This window comes from Dasypus novemcinctus, chromosome 10 (assembly GCF_030445035.2).
Source record: "Dasypus novemcinctus isolate mDasNov1 chromosome 10, mDasNov1.1.hap2, whole genome shotgun sequence".
Classification (NCBI taxonomy): Eukaryota; Metazoa; Chordata; class Mammalia; order Cingulata; family Dasypodidae; genus Dasypus; species Dasypus novemcinctus.
Window position 1 is genome coordinate 60,894,866 of NC_080682.1, and position 19,771 is coordinate 60,914,636.

At 36.7% G+C, this 19,771-nt stretch overlaps 1 protein-coding gene across 2 annotated transcripts in view; it reads left to right on the forward strand.

The window, feature by feature from the left end:
- DCDC1 (doublecortin domain containing 1) overlaps nt 1-19,771 on the forward strand; it is a 661,015-nt gene that overhangs the window by 323,004 nt on the left and 318,240 nt on the right. For both annotated transcript variants that reach the window (XM_071218130.1, XM_058305602.2), the window contains one exon: nt 18,142-18,234. In XM_071218130.1, the coding sequence (XP_071074231.1) occupies nt 18,142-18,234 (93 nt within the window). The remainder of the gene's footprint in view (nt 1-18,141; nt 18,235-19,771) is intronic.

A 19,771-nucleotide genomic window follows, 5' to 3' on the forward strand; every position in this document is an offset into this window, starting at 1 on the left:
GAACAGAGCTTCTGCTAGGGTTACATGAAGTATACATATCGGTGTGGTGATATTTTCAGTATACTTGTAGGAAGGACTTTTAACAAGGATGTTCACTGCTTTGGGAAGATTATAGTTTATTTACTTATTTATTTTTAAAAGATACTTAGATTACACAAAATGTTACATATAAAAAAAAAGGGATTCCTATATGCCCCAATCCCCATGCCTCCCACTTTTCCCCACATTAACAACTTTTTTCATTAGTGTGGTGTATTCATTGCAATTGATGAACAGCTTTGCCACACAGCATGGATTATAGTTTACGTTGTAGTTTACACTCTCTCCCACTCTATTCTGTAGGTTGTGGCAGGATATATAATGGCCTGTATCTGTCTTTGCAATGTCATTCAGGACAATTCCAAGTCCTGAAAATTCCCCCATATTACACCCCTTTTTCCCTCTCCCTGACTTCAGAACCTCCAGTGGCCACATCAATTATATCCACATCAATGATATAATCAATGATATATCAATGATATAATTTCTTCCACTGCTAGAATCACAAGTCTATAGTCGAATACCAGTAAGTCCATTCTAATCCATATTTTATTCCCCAATCCTGAGGATTCTGGGATGGTGATGCCCACTCCACCTCTAATTGAGAGGGGACTTTGATACCATATGGCTGATGGATGGGACTCTTGCTTGCAGTTGCAGACTTTCTCAGTTCCTTCATGTGGTGGTTGTCCATCCTCACCTCCTTGTTGGTTGTCATGGGTGAGTCCAATGAACTGGAGAGTAGGTGTTACCACTCTGCTGAGGCTCAGGGCCTAGCTGGTACATGGACAGCCCAGAGATTCAAGGCTCTTGGACATACACCTACCAACTCCAGTGCCAAATATAGGCTCAATAAAAGGAACAGAAGAGGCGTGTGTAGAGAAGTCTCCTCTGACTCCAACTCTGTTACACTCAGGAGCACAAACTTCAAAGTAGGGCCCATTGGCAAGGCATCAAACTCCACAGTGATCTGCCATGACCGTAGGACCTGGGTGTCTCTGGAGCCCTCAGGAGCTCCACTGTTTGGGGTAGAATCTACTTTGGCTGTCTATGAGAGCCTGTTGAGAGGTGCATAACCATTACCTCTCTGATGACCTCCCGACTCATTTTGAAGTCTCTTAGTCATATAAACTCATGTGTTTTTACCATTTCTTCCTTTTATTCAAGGTCTTTTTCCAGTTGCATCACCAGCTGGTGCATGGTAGTAATCCTTCGGTGACAAGGAGGCTCATTCCTGGGAATCATGTCCCATGCTGAGGGGAAGAGAATGCATTTATATGCTGAGTTTGGCTTAGAGAGTGGCTGCATTTGAGCAACATGGAGGTTCCCAGGAGGTAACTCTTAGGCACCCTACAACACTAGACTAAGTTGCAATTTCAAAAACAAAAGGTTCATAAGCATAGTCATCAATATCAGGGACCCATCAATGGACCATCCTTCTTCACTAGCCATTGCCCCTGAACATGGGGGATTGTTGCTCTTCCATTAGAGAATGTGGCAGAGCTCCTCAGGGTGGGAATTCAGTATTCTTTCAGTTGTTGTATGAATCTCTACCCACTGTGGCAATGCCCTGTGAACATTTGAACATATTTATATACCTTATATGTATACCCAGGTGAACTTCCTTCTATGTATCCCCCATCACTGACACCCCACACCAATGATCCTCTCTTGCCAGAGTTGTACCCTTCTGTGATTCAAAACTTCTTCAAAAATAAAGCCAAGAATATTGCCAAATTCAATTAATAGGAAAATGGGATAATAATGATAGGTTTAAACATGAGAAATAAAATATATAATAATTTAGAAAAATTAAAACTAGAATGAAAAAAAATTGGGGTATTAAAAAATGAAAAATATTAAAAAATTTTTTTGATGTTTTGCCTTTCATTACTGTAATAACTGTTGTCCTGTATGTACAGTGTCATTTTCTTCCATTTCTTTGCCAAGCGTCTTATTTTTTTTTCATTATGTCTTCAAAGAAGTTTTAGGTCACAGTAAATTCACATACAGAATATAGGGGACTCCCATATACCCAACATCCTCCCCCTTTTCCTCCTTCCCTATTAATAACCTTTTTACATGTGGATGGTATATTTGTTACAACTGATGTACAAATACTGAAACATAGCTACTAACCATGGTCAGTAGTTTATATTATGGTTTACATTTTAGACTATACACTTTTATAAATTTTTGATGAAATTTAACATGGCCCGTATTCATAATTGCAAGATCATGCGGAACACTTCCATTGCCCCCTAACTACCCTGTCTTCCATCTATTCTGCTCCTCTCTCCCCCTCCCCTTGGGGCTCACCATGACCACCATGCTTCACTCCTTGAAGGTTAAGATTCATAGATACTTGCAAAAACACTGAGGGCTTGACACACTAGTCTGTCCTCCCCTATTACGAACTACTCATTCTCTTGAGAGACACCTTCCCCTCTGTTTGAGAACATATCAGGCCTCCCCCTTAGTATGGGAGTCCAACTCCTTCCCACTCATTATGTGGGTCTCCCCCCACTGACACAACACACTATGACAAAATGATTACTTGCACATTCTCTAGAAGACTGCACCAGGTGTGCCCTATTCTAAATGTCCCCCTGCATCCAACATCCTAAACCAGTAACCTTCCTGTTATATTGCCAAAAGAGTTTTCTCAACATTGTAGTTTCAACCACACACCTGCCAATCCTCCATGATAACCTGCTCCCTCCCCCAACCCTCCCCCCAGTTCCATGCCCATCCACTCCACCCAACCCCCCTGTTAAGATTAAACCACCCAACCCAATAGTATTGCTACACCCCTGTCATATCCCTTCAGTGCACAACTACTCACTTTCACCTTATAAATTTTGCGCATGTGGGTGTTGGCTCACAAACTTCTTCTCCCTTTCTATTTCCTATAAACCTGTTCTCCAGACTAGCTCTCTGAGTCATCTCAGTTTGCTTAGTTCATATCTGAGAGGTCATTTAATATTTGTCCTTCAATGCCTGGCTTGCTTCACTCAACATAAGGTCCTCAAGATTCATCCATGTTATCCTTTGTGTTAGTACTATATTCCTTCTTACAGCTGAGTAATATTCCATTGTATGTATATACCACATTTTATATATTCATTCATCTGTTGATGAGTGTTTGGGTTGATTCCAACTTTTGACAATAGTGAATAATTCTGCTTTGAACATTGGTGTGTAGTTATCTGTTCACGTCTTTGCTTCCATTTCTTCTGGTATATACCCAGCAGTGGAATTGCTGGGTCATATGGCAGATACATAGTTAGTTTTTTGAGGAACTGCCAAACTGTTCTCCACAATGGCTGGACCATTCTACATTCCCACCAGCAGTGGATAGGGTTCCCATTCCTTCACATCCTCTCCAACACTTGTAGTCCTCTGTTTTTTTAACGGCCGCCAGTCTGATGGGTGTACTATGGTAAATCATTGTAGTTTTGATTTGCATTTCCCTAATAGCTAGTGATGTTGAAATGTCCATTCCAATCACTAGCCCATTAAAAAAAAATGGATTGTCTTTTTATTTTCAAGATATAGGATTTCGTTATTTTTTTTTTTAAGATTTATTTATTTATTTATTTCTCTCCCCTCCAACCCCCCCCAGGGGTCTGTTCTCTGCATCCACCTGCTGCGTCTTCCCTGTCCGCTTCTGTTGTTGTCAGCAGCACGGGAATTTGGGTTTCTCCCTGTTGTGTCATCCTGCTGCGTCAGCCCTCCACGTGTGTGGCACCATTCCTGGGCAGGCCTCACCCTCCATCGTGCTGGGTGGCTCTCCTCACCGGGCTCACTCCCTGCGCGTGGGGCTCCCCCACGCGGGAGACACCCCTGCATGGCGGGGCACTCCCTGCGGGCATCAGCACCCCGCATGGGCCAGCTCCACACGGGTCAAGAAGGCCCGGGGTTTGAACCGTGGACCTCCCATGTGGTAGACAGACGCCCTAACCACTGGGCCAAGTCCGCTGCCAAGGATTTCTTTATATATACTGGAAATTAGGCTCCTATCAGATATGTGGTTACCAAATATTTTCTTCCATTGGGTAGGCTGTCTTCACCTTTTTGACAAACTCCTTTGAGGAGCAAAAGGTTTTAATTTTGAGGAGGTCCCATTTATCTATTTTTCCTTTCACTGCTCGTGCTTTGGGTGTGAAGTTCATGAAGCCATTTCCTATTACAAGGTCCTGTAGATGCTTCCCTTCATTATCTTCCAAGGTCTTTATGGTCTTATATTTAGATCTTTGATCTATCTTGGATTGATTTTTTATAAGGTATGAGATGGTAATCCTCTTTCATTCTTTTGCATATGCATATCTAGTTGTCTAAGCACCATTTGTTGAAGAGGCCATTCTCTCCCAGTTGATTGGGCTTGGTGGCCTTGTCGAATATCAGATGACTGTATATGTGAGCATCTGTGTCAGAACTCTCAATTTCATTCCATTGGTCAGTATGTCTATCCTTGTGCCAGTACCATGCAGTTTAGTAGTATATTTTAAAGTCAGGTTGTGTGATTCCTCCAATTTCATTTTTCTTTTTCAGAATTCTTTGGCTATTTGGGCACTCTTGTCCTTCCAAATAAATTTCATAGTTTGTTTTTCCAATTCAGTAAAAAATGCTATGCTGATTTTTATTGGGATTGCACTAAATCTGTAGATTAGTTTTGGTAGTATAGATATCTTAATGATATTTAGTCTTCCTATCCACGAACAGGGAATATTCTTCCATTTATTTAAGTCTTCTCTGACTTCCTTTAATAGTGTTGTGTAGTTTTCTGTGTATAAGTCATTTACATATTTAGTTAAATTTATTCCTAGGTTTTTTTTAAAGTTACTATTGTAAGTGGTATTTTTTTCTTAATTTCCTCCTCAGATTGCTCATTATTGGTGTACAGAAATGCTACTGGTTTTTGTGCAATGATCTTATAACCTGTGACTTCACTGAACTCATAAGTTCTAGAAGCTTTGTTGTAGATTTCTCAGGGCTTTCTGTATATAAGATCATGTCGCCTGCAAATAGTGAAATTTTGACTTCATTTCCAATTTGGATGTCTTTTATATCTTTTTATTGCCTCAGGACTCAAGCAAGTACTTCTAACACAGTGTTAAATAGGAATGGTGATGGTAGGCATCCTTGTCTTGTTCCCGATCTTAGAGAGAAAGTTTTATGATTTCACCATTGTACATAATGTTAGCTGTGGGTTTTTCATATATACCCTTTATCACAGTCAGAGAGTTTCCTTCTATTCTTATCTTTTGCAATGTTGTTATCAAGAAAAGGTGCTGTATTTTGTTGAATGCTTTTTCTGCATCTATAGAGATGATCATGTGATTTTTTTCTTTCAGTCTGTTTATGTGGTGTATTACACTGATTGATTTTCTTATGTTGAAACATCCTGGCATACCCGGGATAAAACCCATTTGATCACGGTGTAAAATTTGTTTGAAATGTTGTTGAATATGATTAGCAAATACTTCATTGAGGATTTTAGCATCTAGGCTCATTAGAGATTAGTCTCTAATTTTCTTTCTTGTGCTATCTTTGTTTGGCTTTGGTATTAGGGTAATGTTGGCATCATAGAATGAGTTAGGCAATGTTCTTTCTACTTCTATTTTTTGGAAGAGTTTAAGCAGGATTGGTGTTAGTTCTTACCAGAATATTTGGTAGAATTCACCTGTGAAGTCATCTGGTCCTGGGCTCTTCTTATTGAGAGATTTTTAATGACTGATTCTATATCTTTACTTGTGATTGGTCTGTTGAGTTCATCAGTTTCTTCTTTCATCAATGTCAGCTGCTTGTGTGTTTCTAGGAATGTGTCCATTTCCTCTAAATTGTCCTTGTTGGCATATTGTTTTTCAAAGTATCCTCTTATGATACTCTTTATTTCTGTGCAGTCAGTGGTGATATCCCCTTCCTCATTTATTATTTTGTGTATTTGCATCTTCTGTTTTTTTTCTTTGTTTGCCTAGCTAAGGATTTGTCAATTTTATTGATCTTTTTGAAGAACCAGCTCTTGGTTTTATTTATTTTTTTCTAGTGTTTTCTTATTTTCTATTTCTTTTAGTTCTGTTCTACTCTTTGATATTTCCTTCTTTCTACTTTGGGGTTAGTTTGTTGTACTTTTCTTTTTCTATTTACTTACTTGTTTATTTATTCCTCCCCTGCCCTGCTGTTTTTGTTGTCTGTGTCCATTTGCTGTGTGGTCTTCTGTTTCTATTTCTTCTTTTTTTGTCTTTTCTTCTCATCTTTCTCCTCTAGGATTCACCAGGATTCAATCCTGGGGACCTCCAATGTGGAGAGAGGTTCCCTGTCAATTGTACCACCTCAGTTCCTGGTCTCTGCTGCACTTCACCTTGTCTCTCCCCTCATTTCTCTTTTGTTGCATCATCATCCTGCTGTATGACTCACCTGTGCAGGCACTGGCTCACCACAGGGGCACTGGCTTGCTGCACAGGTATGCTTTCTCTTCTTTTTGTTCACCAAGAGGACCCAGGGATCCCTGTTGTTCTTTTCTAATTCCTCCAGGTATGCAATTAGGCCTTCAATTTTAGCTCTTTCTTCTTTTTTGATATATACATTTATGGCTATGAATTTTCATCTTAGTACAGCTTTTGCTGCATCCCATAGGTTTTGATATGTTGTGTTGTCATTTACATTTGTTTCAAGGTAATTACTGATTTCTTTTGAAATTTCCCCCTTGACCCACTGTTTGCCTAAGAGTGTGTTGTTTAACTTCTATATCTTTGTGCCTAATCTTGTTCTCTGGCCCTTACTGATTTCCAGCTTCCTTCCATTGTGGCCAGAGAAATTTCTTTGTATAATTTCAAACTTTCTGAGTTCATTGAGAATTTTTCTGTGACCTAGTATGTGGTCTATCTTGGAGAATGATCCATGTGCACTCAATAAGAATATATATCTCATTGTATTTGGGTATAGTGTTCTGTATATGTCTATTAGGGCCAGATTCTCTAAGGTATTATTCAAAGTCTTTGCTTCTTTATTGGTTCTCTGTTGAAATGTTCTGTCTAATGTTGATAATGTTGTATTAAAGCCCCCCACTATACATGTAGAGGCATCTATTTCTCCACTTAGTTTTTCCAGTGTTTGCCTCATGTATTTTGATATACCCTGGTTAGGTGCGTAAATGTTTATGATTGTTCTTTCTTCTTGAAAGATTATCACTTTTACTAATATATAGTGTCCATCTTTGTTGCTTACAATAGTTTTACATTTAAAGTCTGTTTTGTCCGATATTAGTATAGCTACTCTTGCCCTTTTTTGGTTACTGTTTGCTTGTCAGATTGTTTTCTAGCCGTTCACTTTCAGCCTCCTTGAATCCCTGGGTCTTAGGTGGGTTTCTTGTAGACAGTATATATTTCCTTATTCAGCCAATCTGTGTCTCTTGACTAGTGAGTTTAATCCATTAACATTCAGTGTTATTGCTGTCAGGGAATCACTTACATTAGCCATATTTTCTTTGGGTTTATGTATGTTATATATTGTTTTTATATCTCTTTTGTCTTTTTAGTTGTTTTTATACTCTCCTCCAAATCTTTTTCTCCTGTCTTTTCCCTTCAACCTCGAGTTCCCTTTAGTATTTCTTGAAGGGCAGGTTTCTTGTTGGCATGCTCTCTTAACTTCTGTTTATCTGTGAATATTTTGAACTCTCTATCATTTATTTTTATTTTTTAAAGATTTATTTTATTTATTTCTCTCCCCTTCCCTCCTCCCCACCCCAGTTGTCTGTCCTCTGGGTCCATTTGCTGCATGTTCTTCTTTTTGTCCGCTTCTGTTGTTATTAGTGGCATGGGAATCTGTGTTTCTTTTTGTTGTGTCATCTTGCTGCATCAGCCCTGTGTGTGTGTGGCGCCATTCCTGGGCAGGCTGCATTTTCTTTCATGCTGGGCAGCTCTGCTTACAGGGCTCACTCCTTGTGCATGGGGCTCCCCTACATGGGGATACCCCTGCGTGGCACGGCACTTCTTGCACACATCAGCACTATGCATGGGCCAGCTCCACACAGGTCAAGGAGGTCTGGGGTTTGAACCGTGGACCTCCCATGTGGTAGATGGATGCCCTATCCACTGGGCCAAGTCCACTTCCTTCTGTATCATTTTTGATGCTAGCTTTGCTGGATAGAGAATTCTTGGCTGGAAGTGTTTTTCTTTTGTTACCTTAACTATGCCTCAATGGTTTCAGATGAGAAATCAGCACTTAATCTCATTGAGCGTCCCTTGTATGTGATGGTTCTTTTTTCTCTTGCTGCCTTTGGTATATTTTCTTTGTCTTGAGTATTGGACAGTTTGACAAGTATATATCTTGGAGTAAGCTTGTTGGAATTTATACTGTTTATACTGTGCTTCCTGGACATGTATGTCCATCTTCCTCAATAGGGTTGGGAAGTTTTCAGCTATTATTTCCTCTGACATTCCTTCTGTCCCCTTTCCCTTCTCTTCTTCCTCTGGGATGCCTATAATGCATATGTTTGTGTGTTTTGTGTTGTCATTCAAATCCCTAAGTCCCTGTTGGATTTTTTCTATCTTTTTATCTATCAGTTCTACTATCTGTTTGATTTCAGATGTACTGTCCTCCACATCACAAATTGTTTTCTCTGCCTGTTCAAATCTGTGTCATATGCTTCCAGTATGTTTTTAATTTCTTGGATTACATCATTCATCACCATCATATCCATTATCTTTTTATTTATGTTTACAATTTCTTCAGTATGTTTTCCCAGTGTCTTCTTAATATCCTTAATCTCTTCCTTCACTTCATTAAGTTTATCCATGATATTTGTTTGGGTAGCTTTGATTAGTTGTTTAATGTTCTGCTTCTGTTCCTGATTTTTAGTTTGTTCATTAGACTGGGCCATGTTTTCCTGCTTCTTGATATGGTTTGTAATTTTTGTTGCTGTCTGGTCATCTTTTTATCTTGATAGGTTTATTCAGTTGATTAACTTCTCTCTTTACTCTAGGGTTTTATTTAGCTTCTGTCTCTGTGTTCCCTTGAAGGAAAAAGATTAGGGCCATAGAAAGCAAAAGAGGTAAGAAAACAAAAAAGATAATAGTAATAATAATAGTAAAAGTTAGAAGAGGAACTGTCTAAGACCTAGGAAAAGGAATATTTAACTCATGTAAGTGGTGTAGAGTAATAGGAATAAAAAAATGGAGTACCTACAATGAAATGGGAAACAGAATATAGAAAAATATATAGAATGAATTAAAAGGCCAGAATGATGAGGAGAGAGGGAAAGAGAAAAGAACAGACAAAAAGGAAAAAAGTTAATAAAAGAAAGAATACAGAATAGAAGAGTTAGAGAAAACTAGAAAAATTGAGGACTAAAAAAGAGAGGTGACATGTAACAACAACAACAGAAAGTGGAAGATAGAAAGATGTAGGAAGGAAAAGGTAGCATTGGTAGATAAAGTCAGTATATACAGTAAAGGGGAAATCAAGGAAGAGGAAACACAGCAAACAAGAAACAAGCCAGCAGCACCTAATTAAAAAAAGGGGGTAGGGGAGAGGAAAGATAAACAAGAAGACAAAAAAAAACCAACAACAAAAAACCCACAAATGAGCAATCACACAAAACCCAAGAAAAAACAACCTTCCCTCTTAGGCCCTTGTGGAGCTTCTTAGGCTGCCAGTGTTCATCAATTACCCTGCAGCCTTCCCTCTGCAAGTTTTGAAGCAGGTTTTAGTGAGTAAACTAAGTTAAATTTTAAAACAAAAGTAACATTTAAAAAATTTTTTTTGGAAAAATAAGAGACCCAAGAGAAGCTAATATAAGAATAATGTCTATATTTTCCCTGTCCTAAAGTATCAGCTGAATGTTTGGTATCCTGGTGGATCACCACACTATGAGGAGCTGGGAATTGAATTAGGAACCCCCTGTATTTAAGGTGAAAACTCCTACACAGAACTAAGCTAAAGTTTCTCGTTTTCTTACTTAGCTCTTCAGAAAGCTATCTAGTCACTTTCCCTTGGGCAGGTTTGACTCTCTGCAGTGGATAAATTCCTGCTGATTAGGAGTCTGTCTCTGCCCCCTTTCTATTCTTATTGCTTTCTCTCCCAGGGCAGCAGGTAGCAATAGGCTGTGTGAGCAGTTTTCCCCTACCTTTCTAGCCAGGTTGAGTTCCCTTTTGAAATTCAAATGGGACCCTGATGACTTAACTCACTATAGAAAAAAATGACTCTCAACCCTCTTCCAGACCATGCCCTTCTCCAAGGGGACCTAAATAGGCTCTAGGAAGCTTATTAAGCACTTCCTACTGCCTGCCTCCCTTAGGGGAGTTGAAATTTTAATGATTTTCATCATTGGACTAGTCAATTGTCTGACTCCATCTTCTCCCAGGCCAAGTTTCTCCATCCCAGGGTGGTTATGTAAATCAGACTGCCTCAGCAGATTCACCTCTCCCCTCTTCCTGGTGCCACCTTGAGCCAGCTGGTATGCTCCTCAAAGCTCAAAGGGGGTCCAGGCAACTAAATCCACAGAAAGGAAACCCGTCTGCACCCTTTGCCAGAACCCTCCCACTCTCAGAGAATGCTTCCACCTGCTGAGTAGCCAGCCAGAGTCGACTTTTTGCCTAGAGGATTCAAGGGCAAGAAACTCTTGGTTTTACCTTGAGCAATTTATTGCTTTATCTAGCTCTATCCAGATGGATGCCCTGAAGCCTCCTGCTCTGTGGTTTCCCAAAACAGCTCACTTGGGCAGGATCTTACCCCCACTCAGCCATTTTTTGTGAAAGAGGAGTTGAGTGCACACTTAAACTGATGCCATCTTGCACCTCCCTCAGAAGATTATAGTTTATGATACCATCTATGCATCCTCTCCCCTCTGGGGAGGGCTGTTAACCTTTAAGTTATGTCTAGGTCATGCAGGTGGCTATATACCGAGGACTTAGAGGGGCCTGGGCCCCACTTAAACTGTCTTCAAGAAACCACCAGGCATTGGTAAAAGTCCCATTCCCACCTGCCCCCAAAGGAATTAGCAAGGCCTGGGCTGTATTAATTGTTACTATTTCTCAATGTCTCAGAACTGTTTATGGCACAGCCAGTTCTGAGCCTTAGGATTCTACTTTTTTTCTCAAGACTAGAAGTAGCATTCTTGAATTTCTTTATAGAGGGGACTTAGGTAAGGTCACCTGGTTGGAAATGGGGTTTAGATTAGGGCTTACTTACAGCTTCTCTAAGACCAGAACTGAGCTAAGTATATAGGTTAAGAATGAGGAGCTAAGCCAAGGAAAAGCTAAGATCTGAGCTCTTGACTTAGATCAGTCACTTGACTTGTATTCCCCTGCCTTATATTTAAATAAAAAAATAAATTATGATTTCTCCTTAACCTTATAGTTCATGTTCCCCTGTATGAAACATTCCTTATAGACAGACCATTGCCTTAGGCTGCTTTTTTCACTTGGACCAGCTATGTTCTTCTTTCTGCTTATCTTTTTTTTTTTTTTTAAGAGGTACCAGGAATTGAACCCAGATCCTTGTTTTTCATTTGTTTATTTTTTAAGGAAGTACCAGGTATTGAACCTGAGTCCTCATACCTGGGAAGCAGTGCTCAAGCACTTAAGCTACATCGGCTCCCTTCTGTTTATCTTTTAAGGCTCAGCTACTCTCCTTCCTCTACCACCTCCCAAAACCATCTCAAGTCACTTCACTAATTAGTTAATTAGAACTAATTTCATCATTTAATTACAGAATGTCCATATTACTATTTCCTCTCTCTTCTCTTCCTAGCCAGAAACTATCAATCATTCATACCTCTTCACTTTGACTACTCCATAAATAATATTTTTGTCCTCTGTACTTAAAGATTGTATTGTCCATATCTCTCATTTGGCAAATAGCTATGATCTACCTTGTGACAGTTAGGTTAATGTATCTAGTTTTTTATTGTCTCTTCAATGATATTATACTTTGCTATTAACCTATCTGTAACCTGAAAAAATTTCCAGTCCAGTTATTGCATATGGGAATCTGCCATATTATTTAACACTGTTGTATTCTAGCTTAGGTGAGGAAGTGAGATCAATTAGATTCAGTTCTAGTTTCCCAAGTCCCCTCCTTGTCCATAACTGTAACTTTATGTAATTAAGGGCTAAGCTTTTGTCTGAAGACAAATTCAGAGACCATAAAAAAGAGGATAATTTTTTAAGTGGATCCACATATATTTGTTTCTGTCCCACGTAATTACAAATGTTGAATCCTGGTATTTTTTCACATTCTCTTCTTTGATTCTGAATAAATAATAGGTATTTAATAAATATTTTATGGTAAAATAAATAAGCATATGATAATAGTCACATTTTATGAATTTTAGGTACAGTTCAAATTCTAAAAGATATTTAAATTAATTTTTAAGTAAAACATTGTTGAAATTTCTTTACCTTATCACAAGTGGTAGACATATAAAATCATTCTTCAGATAAATTCTATTATCTTAACTGAAATATATCTTCTTTATGAATTCATTTTTGGTGAATTCATTTTTATGTTTAATAGAGACAAATAAGCAAAGTTCTTGTGTGCACTACACACACACACATACACACGCACACACACACACACACAGTCCTTGAAAACCCCATTTAAGAGTTCCCAGAGTCAACCTTAATATTTATTGCAGAAGGTGGAGGTTTGGAATGGGGAGTTAATGCTTAAATTTTACAGTTTCTCTTTGTGGTGATGGGAAGTTGGGTAATGGAAGATGATAATGGTAGCACAACATTGTGGATGTAATTAACAGCACTGAATTATGTATTTGGATGTGGTTAAAAGGAGAAATTTTAGGTTGTATTATACTACTAGATTTTTTAAAAAAACCCATAGGACTGTACAATACAAACAGTGAACCCTAACATAAAGAATGGACTACAGTTAATAGTACAATTATAAAAATGTTCTTTTATGAATTGTAACAAATGCACCATACTAACTTAAGGTGTTCATAATTGGGGGTAGGGAACTATATAGGAACTCTGTATTTTCTGCATGAGTTTTCTATAAAGCTACAGCTTCTCTAATTAAATATATATATATATGGCAGGGTCAGATGGCATTTTTTGACATGTTGACCTGTCCACCAGTTTGGTTTTGTACAAAATCCATTGCCTGGACTTTGATTTCATCTTCATGGACAGGTAGGAAAACAAAAATATCAGCCAGATTCAATTTAAAATGATGTAGACTAATTTATAAATTAATTCCTTTACTAAATATTTATTGTGTGGCCACTCTTTATAAATCTATTACTTTATACCCGGATATAAATTATTTAGGTTGACAAAATTCATAGATTTCCTTGGATATCCATGATGTCAAACAGTGCTTCCCCCACTCCCCTAGCAGCCACCTCCCGTTCCCATACATAAATGGCAGCCAGCAATGACTAGAAACAAAGGACTCTCTCCCAGTCCCTGAATACAGTGACATTCATTCTGAGAGAAGCAGGGGCAGCTTTTTGAAAGCCAACTTCTTCAGCTCGACAATAACACACAATGAGTTATTGACTTGTTTATATACGGAGCTCTTTTCAGTAACTAACTCTGACTCCCACAGTCTGGACAAATGATTGATTTCGTGGTTAGAAAAAGAGAAAGCTCTCGCGCTAAACTCTGTAGTGCAAACTACTTCTTCCCCATTTGTTCCCTAACTGAATAGGACCTTATTAAAATGCACTTTCCAAAAAAATACCTGCAGCTGGCCTTTATAACCATGTTTTGTATATATAAATAAGTAATTTGTCCCAGTCTTTTGTATATTAACAGACCATTGGAGAAACTTGTCAATATATAGGAAGGCTGATTGTCCTGTTTTTCATGCTAAACTGTATTGGCTGTATTGATCTGCCTGTAAAATATGTAAAATAGATCAATATTTCCAGTCAAAAATTAGATTTCTGCTAAGATAGATACAGATATTAGGTTTTCTTTTTGGGTCATGTTGATTTATTAACATCATTATACACAGTACATTCATCACATATTTCACATTTCAATCATTAGATAGATGTTCTTCTGAATACAGAGAAAACAATAAGTGGCAAACTACAGTTGAGAATAGTGAGAGTTTGGTTGGACTAATAGGTTTTTTCCCCTTTGACTTGTACCTATCTAAAATGTCAATACAAATTAAGTAGACAGTAAAATACCAGCTTGTTTGAATTAGTGTACCTTTTCTAAAGATATTAATAACTGAACTCCTGAGTGACCATTCTGGAGTTATTTTCTCCTGTAAAATAGATTTTATTTCACCTTAATGCCACCTTAAAATTTTTAAAGAATTAAGACTTTATGATTTTTATACATGCACTTTAAAATGCTTTTTGGGGGAGGAGTTAAAAATGAAAAAAAGAAAAGCCATCAACAGATAATGAGAACCTAAAATGAGACCACTACTGTTCAGGCTGTATTTCTCCAGCAGGAGGTCTTGAACCTATTTCCTCTCTCAGATGGGAGAGCATAGAGCTTCCTGAGCCAGTAAATGTTTCAGGAATTCCTCAAAATTAAGAGCACTTTCAAGTATAATCACAAGGGACCACATGGTTTATATAGAACCATGTATTTCTCTGACCATTTAAGGCTCTAAAGAAGATATAAAGCCTACAACTTAGTATTAATGACTTTAGGCAAAGTATAGTCTGAACGTTAACTACCACTAGAAGTAATTTCTTTGGAATCTGATGCTTCAGGTGTACTTTTGTGGGTTTTTAAAATTAATCCCTAAAAAAAAAAATCACATTTTGCTTGAGAGAAATTTACTCCATTCAAACATCTCATTCTCTACACAGACCATTTTCTTGAAGCACTTTGGTCAGTTTTCTCTGACTGAGTCATTCTATGTCTCATTTTTCCCTTTTTCCCATTTCTGCTGCTGTCCTTTATTAGTCTCTTTATTACTCTATTCTGATTCCATGTTTTTCAATGCCCCACGCCCAAGTTTTCATTAATATTGAATGAACCTAATGCCAACCTAATCATTGATGACTAACACTGTTCCTTAAATATTTTCAAAAAGGTTTTAGCAAAAAACAAGACCTGACAAAAATGATTAATTAAATCTTCCTGTTTATCCTGTAGATTTTGATGTGTACAGTAAACATGTGGGAATGTTTTCTTACCTTTAAAAAGGGGAAGAAATTTTTAAAACAAGGTGACTCAGTTTCCATTTCCCCCATTTGGTGGGGCTTTGGCTTTTCAGTTATGTACAAAATTTTTAGCCAACTTTCTCTTGGTTTCTTGATTTTTAATTTGAAGATTCTACCCTTTATATCCATGAAAAGTTAATGTAAAAAATTTCAAATCCTTTGATGAAAAATTATTTCTATAATTTAGATAATAGAGCAAATCAAAGATCTAGTTTTGTCTTAATGAGTAAATAGCATGTCCTCATCAAAAGTGACCACAGAGAAGCCTCCCACTATTGTTACCATGTCATGGTGCCTGAGGGAGAGACACTATTAACCCAGCATATTATTAATACCTAAGGGTGAAAATGTACTCTGTTAATTTAAATAATTTTCTCTAATTTACTGTATTAAAATATGTTTCTTTGGAATGGCTTGTCTGTTTCTGGAAAAGACCCTATGTGTATACCCTCGTATTTTGTTGAACATTTATTTCTCAATAGCTCTCTATACTCCCTGTTTGGAGCTATGTATCTGATGCCTTTCAGTAATTTTGGTATGTTTGTCCCCTAGCTTACATTTTACCCTCAGATTTAGAAGTTGAATATTAGAATGGAGGTTATTTTTCCAAGTGTGGTCTTTTCAAAGCAAAGAATGCTCACCTTTTAAAGAGTTTCTTGGAAGTGGTTCTAAAGTTATTGTCCTGGGAAGCTTATTAGAATCTGACTTGCCTGCTGGGGCACCGAAAAGTTTTGTGGCTCTGGCTCTTTTTTGGTTTTGCTTTGTTTCCCTTCAACGTAAAATAAAATAAAAATCTGATTTGAATGGTTTTGAACTTGGAAATTAATTTTTTAAACAATTGGTGATCTTGATGGATATTCCCCAGCTGCCCTCTTCCACACCCATCATTTTCTCTGAAGATGAGAACCCCCGTAATAAAGAAATAACCTTAGAACACAATCAATCCAAAGTCCACAGAGAAAATGTGGCATTGGTGTGGGAAAAGCGGCCATGGTGGCTGCTGGGTGCGGGGAATGGGAGGAAGAGATGAGATGTGGAGGCGTTTTCAGGACTTGGAGTTGTCCTGGGTGGTGCTTCAGGGACAATTACCGGACATTGTAGATCCTCCCAGGGCCCACTGTGGGAGAGTATGGGCTATGATGTGGACCATTGACCATGAGGTGCAGCGATGCCCAGAGATATACTTACCAAATGCAATGAATGTGACATGATGATGGGAGAGAGTGTTGCTGTGGGGGTAGTGGTGGGGTGGGGGTGGTGGGGTTGAATGGGACCTCATATTTTTTGAATGTAATATTTAAAAAAAAATGAATAAAAAAATAAAAAAAAAAAAAAAGAAATAACCTTAGAGACTTGAGACCTGTATGTTTTGCCACAATTCTCACATATGTTTCCCTATGTGGAAGATGAATTTGATATTTGGCTTTTTATAATATTAAGTCTTTTCTATCACTTCATTACAGAAACAAATATTCCCTGAGGAGAGTGATACTAAGAATAGTCTCTCATGATGATGTCTTTAAAACCCTATCAGTGCTTATCAGTTGAGGAGAGAGATTGGCAAAGTACTGCAAGTACACTGGCTAAATTTGGCCTGCCACCTATTTTTCACTTTAAACCAAGTTTTATTGAAACACAGCCACTTTCGTTCATTTATATGTTGACTATTTCATGCGACAATAAGAAAGTTGAGTAAGTACAACAGAGACTGTACGGCCCCTCTGCAAAGCCTAAAATGTTTGCTATTTGGCCCTTTGCAGAAACATTTGCCAGCCCCTTATCTAGGATGGTCATCAGAATTGCCTAAAAATCCCTGTGCCGCTCCCCTCTACAAAAACAGACTCTCTGATATACTGAATTGTCTCCTACATTACTTGATGAAGTGTTCACAGGTCTGATACAGTTCTTCTAGTGTATACTCGCAGTTAGACTGAGGGACATCCTAGCATTGAACATTCCCTCACTCACATTTTATTTATGCGTAGGAGTGGGTCTTCAGGCAGAGTACGGATTCAAGATTCCGGTCATTCACACATGATTTTCCAGACATACAACAACAACAGCAACACAATAATCAATAATAAAACAAGACAAAAAACATGGCCGTTATCCTTTCCTCCTTCCCTGTAAGTAATCCTAAAAATGTTGATACAACATAGTAAATCCTTTGCTTGAGAATAGCTAAATATTCCAATTCAGTGGGTTCCATATCAGGCTCATGTTTTCTCTCTTTCTATTAATGCCAATGTGTTGAGTGAATATTTTTGTATGATTTTAGTTTTTTCCTTCTGTTGATAATAGTGTTACAGTGTTTTATCCCACAAGGAATATTTATAAAGAAATAGAGAATGAACCACATTCACCTTTTTTAACAGCAGCAGTAGTAGAGGGCTATTTTGTGTCTCTGGCCTTGTAATGACACGGGTTGGAGGTAACTGTTCAGTATTTAGATATATGATCCTTTGTTATAAAAATGTTATAAATCATTTGGTACCATTCTAGAACATTTCACCTAACAATTGTTTTGGGATTAAGTCCTTGAATTCTTATTCTGATTTAAAAGCAGCCAGTTTATTCCCTGCTGACATTGAGAGATTTTAATAGGAATTATCAGCCTATGCTCATTTTAATTAAGTGATTTAAAATATTTCTCAGTGTCAATTTTCTGCAGTTAAGGAGGCCCCCCAAGCCATACTTTAGGAAACCTAAAAACAATAAAAAGGAAGTGAAAAGACTGATAACGTAATAAATATTTTAAATACAGAAATGAACTTTTATACTTTTATACTTTTTAGCCTAAATGGAGTTCATTTTCAGATAAGTATGGACAAAATTAATAAGAAATCACTTTGCATGATTATGCCAAATTAGTTGTTTGAATAAATGTTGCTATTAGTTGTTAATAAATATCTGTTTTCACATTGTTAAATTTTTTCTAGTTGAAACTTGCTATGGATGAACAGAAGGAGAAAATTACTGAAAAAGTTATTCTTTCATTGACAGCAAAGGAAAACCATAAGGCACAAGAAAAAGTATGGAATTTACTTTGTAAACTATTTTATAAAATTACAATGAATACTAATTTTCAAAATTAAGCTAAATTTTATGTGGGAACTGGTATTAAACCAACTGTTGTTAGCCGATAACTTATAATAGAAAAATTGATCAACACTGGAAATCGTTTAATTAAGAGTAATTGAAAAATAGTTATATGTTTGAGAGAATAAATCATATTTTAATTTTCTGAGACAAATATGAATATATTCTCATAAATTTTCTAAATTATTATATGCAAATGGAAAATTATAAAACAACAATATAGGGAAAGCATTAACATAGTTTTGAACTTTGGGTAAATACTAAATCTTGTTTTTATTTTCTGACTTTCTAAGAATGGAATTATTGTTTTGAATTTTAAAATGTTAACAAAATTATCTCTTACCTAGGGAAAAATTGTAGTTTACAAATGTCAAGACTAAGTGAGCTAATCATAAGATTCTGTAGATGATATTGTAATGAAGAACTATTAAAGCCAGCCCTCCTCTCTCTAAAGCTCATGCTGTGAAGTTGACAGCATATTCCATAAATGAAATAATAATACAAAATTGGTGTTAGACAAAAGGGAAAATGATTTTCAGGTGGTTTCTTGAAACACAAAAGCATTTAATCTTTCTGAGAAAAGAACCTGAAGTTGCTAATTTCCGTGCACAATTGTCAATAAATAAAATTTGTATGGAACTTAAGGAATAAAGTAGTGTGAATATTTTAAAATTAAACTTATTATGTTTTTGAGAATTTTACATTTTGGTAAAGAAATCTCTCCAGGCTTTGGGGCTTTAATATTTTCTTAATATTGTGATTGCAAGACCTTTACTGACCATTTATTTTACGCTAGATTCTCAAGTACAGAGCATTGAATTTTCCTGGGTGAATTACTCTTATATTAGAAGCTACATTGATATTTGGGACTTATATATATCCAGTATTAAAGATAACTTTGTAAACATTGATTTGCAATCCCAGTAGAGGATATTCTATAAAAATTTTGCTTAAATAATTTAAAAAATGCGTATAGTACTTACTCATTCCACTGAATTTTAAGCTAAAAGATTAGGTTGTTAACTATAAATTTAAAAATTATCCTCTACTCATTTGAAACATAAGTTGAAGAGTTGTATTATATTTTCATAGTAGGTTCAAAAAGAATCTATCATATTTAATGATATGATAAACTTTAAGAAATGTCGATATATCTCTTAGATTAATAGTATGATTAAAGTTATATCTATAATAGCATAAATTATTAATATAGAAGATAATTTAAAAAGAATGGAGAGATTATATATTTTCTCCTTTTTAAATATTGCAGTTATTTTAATAATTAATATTTTGTGAAAAATTGTAATTTCAATGGGATTGAAAACCTGAAATAACCAAGGGAAATGGTCTTTATGCTAAATGTAAATTTTAATCCTACTACACTGGTAACATTGGAAATGAAAATGCTCTTTTCTGGAAAATCCAACAGTATTTTTACTTATTTGGTATTTCTTCTTTTCTTCTTAATAT